Source organism: Phytophthora infestans, genomic scaffold (genome assembly GCF_000142945.1).
Source record: "Phytophthora infestans T30-4 supercont1.52 genomic scaffold, whole genome shotgun sequence".
Classification (NCBI taxonomy): domain Eukaryota; phylum Oomycota; class Peronosporomycetes; order Peronosporales; family Peronosporaceae; genus Phytophthora; species Phytophthora infestans.
In genome coordinates this window covers 88,577-90,628 of record NW_003303707.1, presented here as the reverse complement: position 1 = coordinate 90,628, position 2,052 = coordinate 88,577, and the positions used below count along the sequence as shown (strand labels likewise).

The following is a 2,052-nucleotide window of genomic DNA, read 5'->3' as shown; positions in this document are numbered from 1 at the left end:
TTCCTGCGGTTGCTTCGACGACTTCGGCGGGTTCTTCGTCTTCCAGTCCTCCGGTGACTTCGTCAGTCGCGGCTACTCGCCCGCCGCCGGTATCTTCATCCGATGTCGTGGCTTCGCTGCCTGTCCCGGCTACGAGCGTTTGTGCCCCAGGCAAAATGAACATTTTCTTGCGTCTTGGGAAGAGTATTGTAGAGTGCCCCGTAAAACTTTGTGGTGTTAAGTATGATACTAAAACACACTAACTGCCCTAAGGATTCACGTCGATTTCATTCTAGGAGTCGAGATATGTTATTTTAAGTTTTTGGGATGTCATGGATGCAAATCGTTTGCTACAGGCTCAAGAACGCACTTTTTGTATACCATGTTATTTTAAGAAAATGTCCGTTTCGATGCGCTCTTCAAAAATGTTCGACTTGCGAACCATGATTTTCTGCGTCTGTGCCACGTAATTCAGCAAAAAGAGCATGTAATGGAGTGAAATGAGAGGGTGTGTCATCTCTAAAGTAAAATCTTTAAAAGAGCATAACTTAAGAACGGCTGGGAATAGGTGGCCGTTCTTTTTACCATCATGTGCGCCTAAAAAAAGTACACTATCGTGACAATCGATATCGGTCGATATGGTATAAATTGATAAAGTTATGCTCGATTATGTACGCGAAAACAGAAAAAGGGCGCTGGTGACAAAAAAAGTACTAACGATTCTGTTATTGTTTTGATATTCTGTCATCCCAGACTCTTGCGCATCTGGTGACCTATTTTTTATTCGCCAGTTCCGAGAAAAGTGTCGTTTCGATGCGTGGTGGGCCCGGGATGACAATTCGAGTTGAGTTGGAAGTTCATGTGAAGTCCTGGAAACAAGAAAAAAAGAAGATCCACGCTTCCCTAACTCAAAAAGTCATTAGAAACCGAGGGTAGCTTGTATGGAGACTTTTGTTCCTCGTGCGCTAAAACGCCGAATTAAATTTTTATCTATACTTAACAGGAAAAAAGTTGCCTCCTTCGCGATATATAGGCAAATAAAGAATGGGTGCTATCATTTCGGGACAAAACAGGTGAAAATTTAGGTCGAAAAAAATGTTTATAGACAAGGCATTTAAATTTAGCCAAAATCTGACTTGACCACGGGAATGCGCGCATAAAAGCACCCCTAGGGCAGTTTTTATACGGAGCAGTCTCATTTGCTTCCTGGATGTGCAGGGCCAAACATGGCCAAAAGTGGTGATTTTGGCCGTCCAAGGTGTCCATTTTCCGCGAAAATGGCGTTTTTTGGCGTCACTAAAAAAATCATTGCGAAGCAACTACTGGAGATATGCTTGTAAAACTTTGGGAGCGGTCGTGCGAACACATGCGCCAAGTTTTCTGCTAAAGTCTGCAGGCCAGATCTGCCGGGCGGCACATAAAACCGGAAAAAACCACCTAAAAAAAGAGCATGCCAAACAAAGTCTCACGTTTCGCTGAATAACTTTTGATCTAGATAAGTTAGACAAAATCTGATTGCGGGAACAGCTCCGCCGTGTGTTTTTACATATGTCTATGTCCCGTAGATAAAAAGTACATGTTGCAAAAAAAGTACATGTTGTACATAAATCTACCTTTGATATTCGGATTCCCCGTGAAAAACTACGCCTAGGCCGCAGGGTTACAAAGACGAGTCATTGCATTTATGCCCTTTTATAGACGCTTTTAGAAATCGGCCAAAACAGTATTTATTAATTTAGACAGTGTTCCGCTGACATGTCGCATGCTGCGATATGTCCACGTGAAAGAGCACCATAAAGCACCCCTAGAACACCCTTCATACCCGTTCTAACGGTTCTCTTTCATCTTCATAATAATCAAATTTAAAGAACACCATACAAAAAACAAGATCTCGTGTGTAGTGGCTCGCCAGGCATACTAAAACCAAGATGTCGTGTGGGCACATCCAGACATCATATATTGCGTTTGCAAACACACGCAATGTCGGTAAACAGCTCAAAACGGGCTAAAAAGTAGACAGCACCCGGACTTCCCCGGTGGTCACCCACCCGAGTACTACCCGAGCTTGAGGCT

The 2,052-nt window shown here is 43.4% G+C and overlaps 1 protein-coding gene and 1 non-coding gene across 2 annotated transcripts in view; both read right to left on the bottom strand.

The window, feature by feature from the left end:
• Positions 1-1,709: 1,709 nt before the first annotated feature.
• PITG_17227 (uncharacterized protein) overlaps positions 1,710-2,052 on the bottom strand; it is a gene marked incomplete at both ends in the record, with an annotated part of 1,568 nt that continues 1,225 nt past the window's right edge. The window contains one exon of the mRNA XM_002896832.1: positions 1,710-1,744. Coding sequence (XP_002896878.1) covers positions 1,710-1,744 — 35 coding nt within the window. The remainder of the gene's footprint in view (positions 1,745-2,052) is intronic.
• PITG_33076 lies at positions 1,989-2,052 on the bottom strand. The gene has a single exon (XR_009934470.1). It is a non-coding gene; the product is annotated as an 8S ribosomal RNA (ribosomal RNA).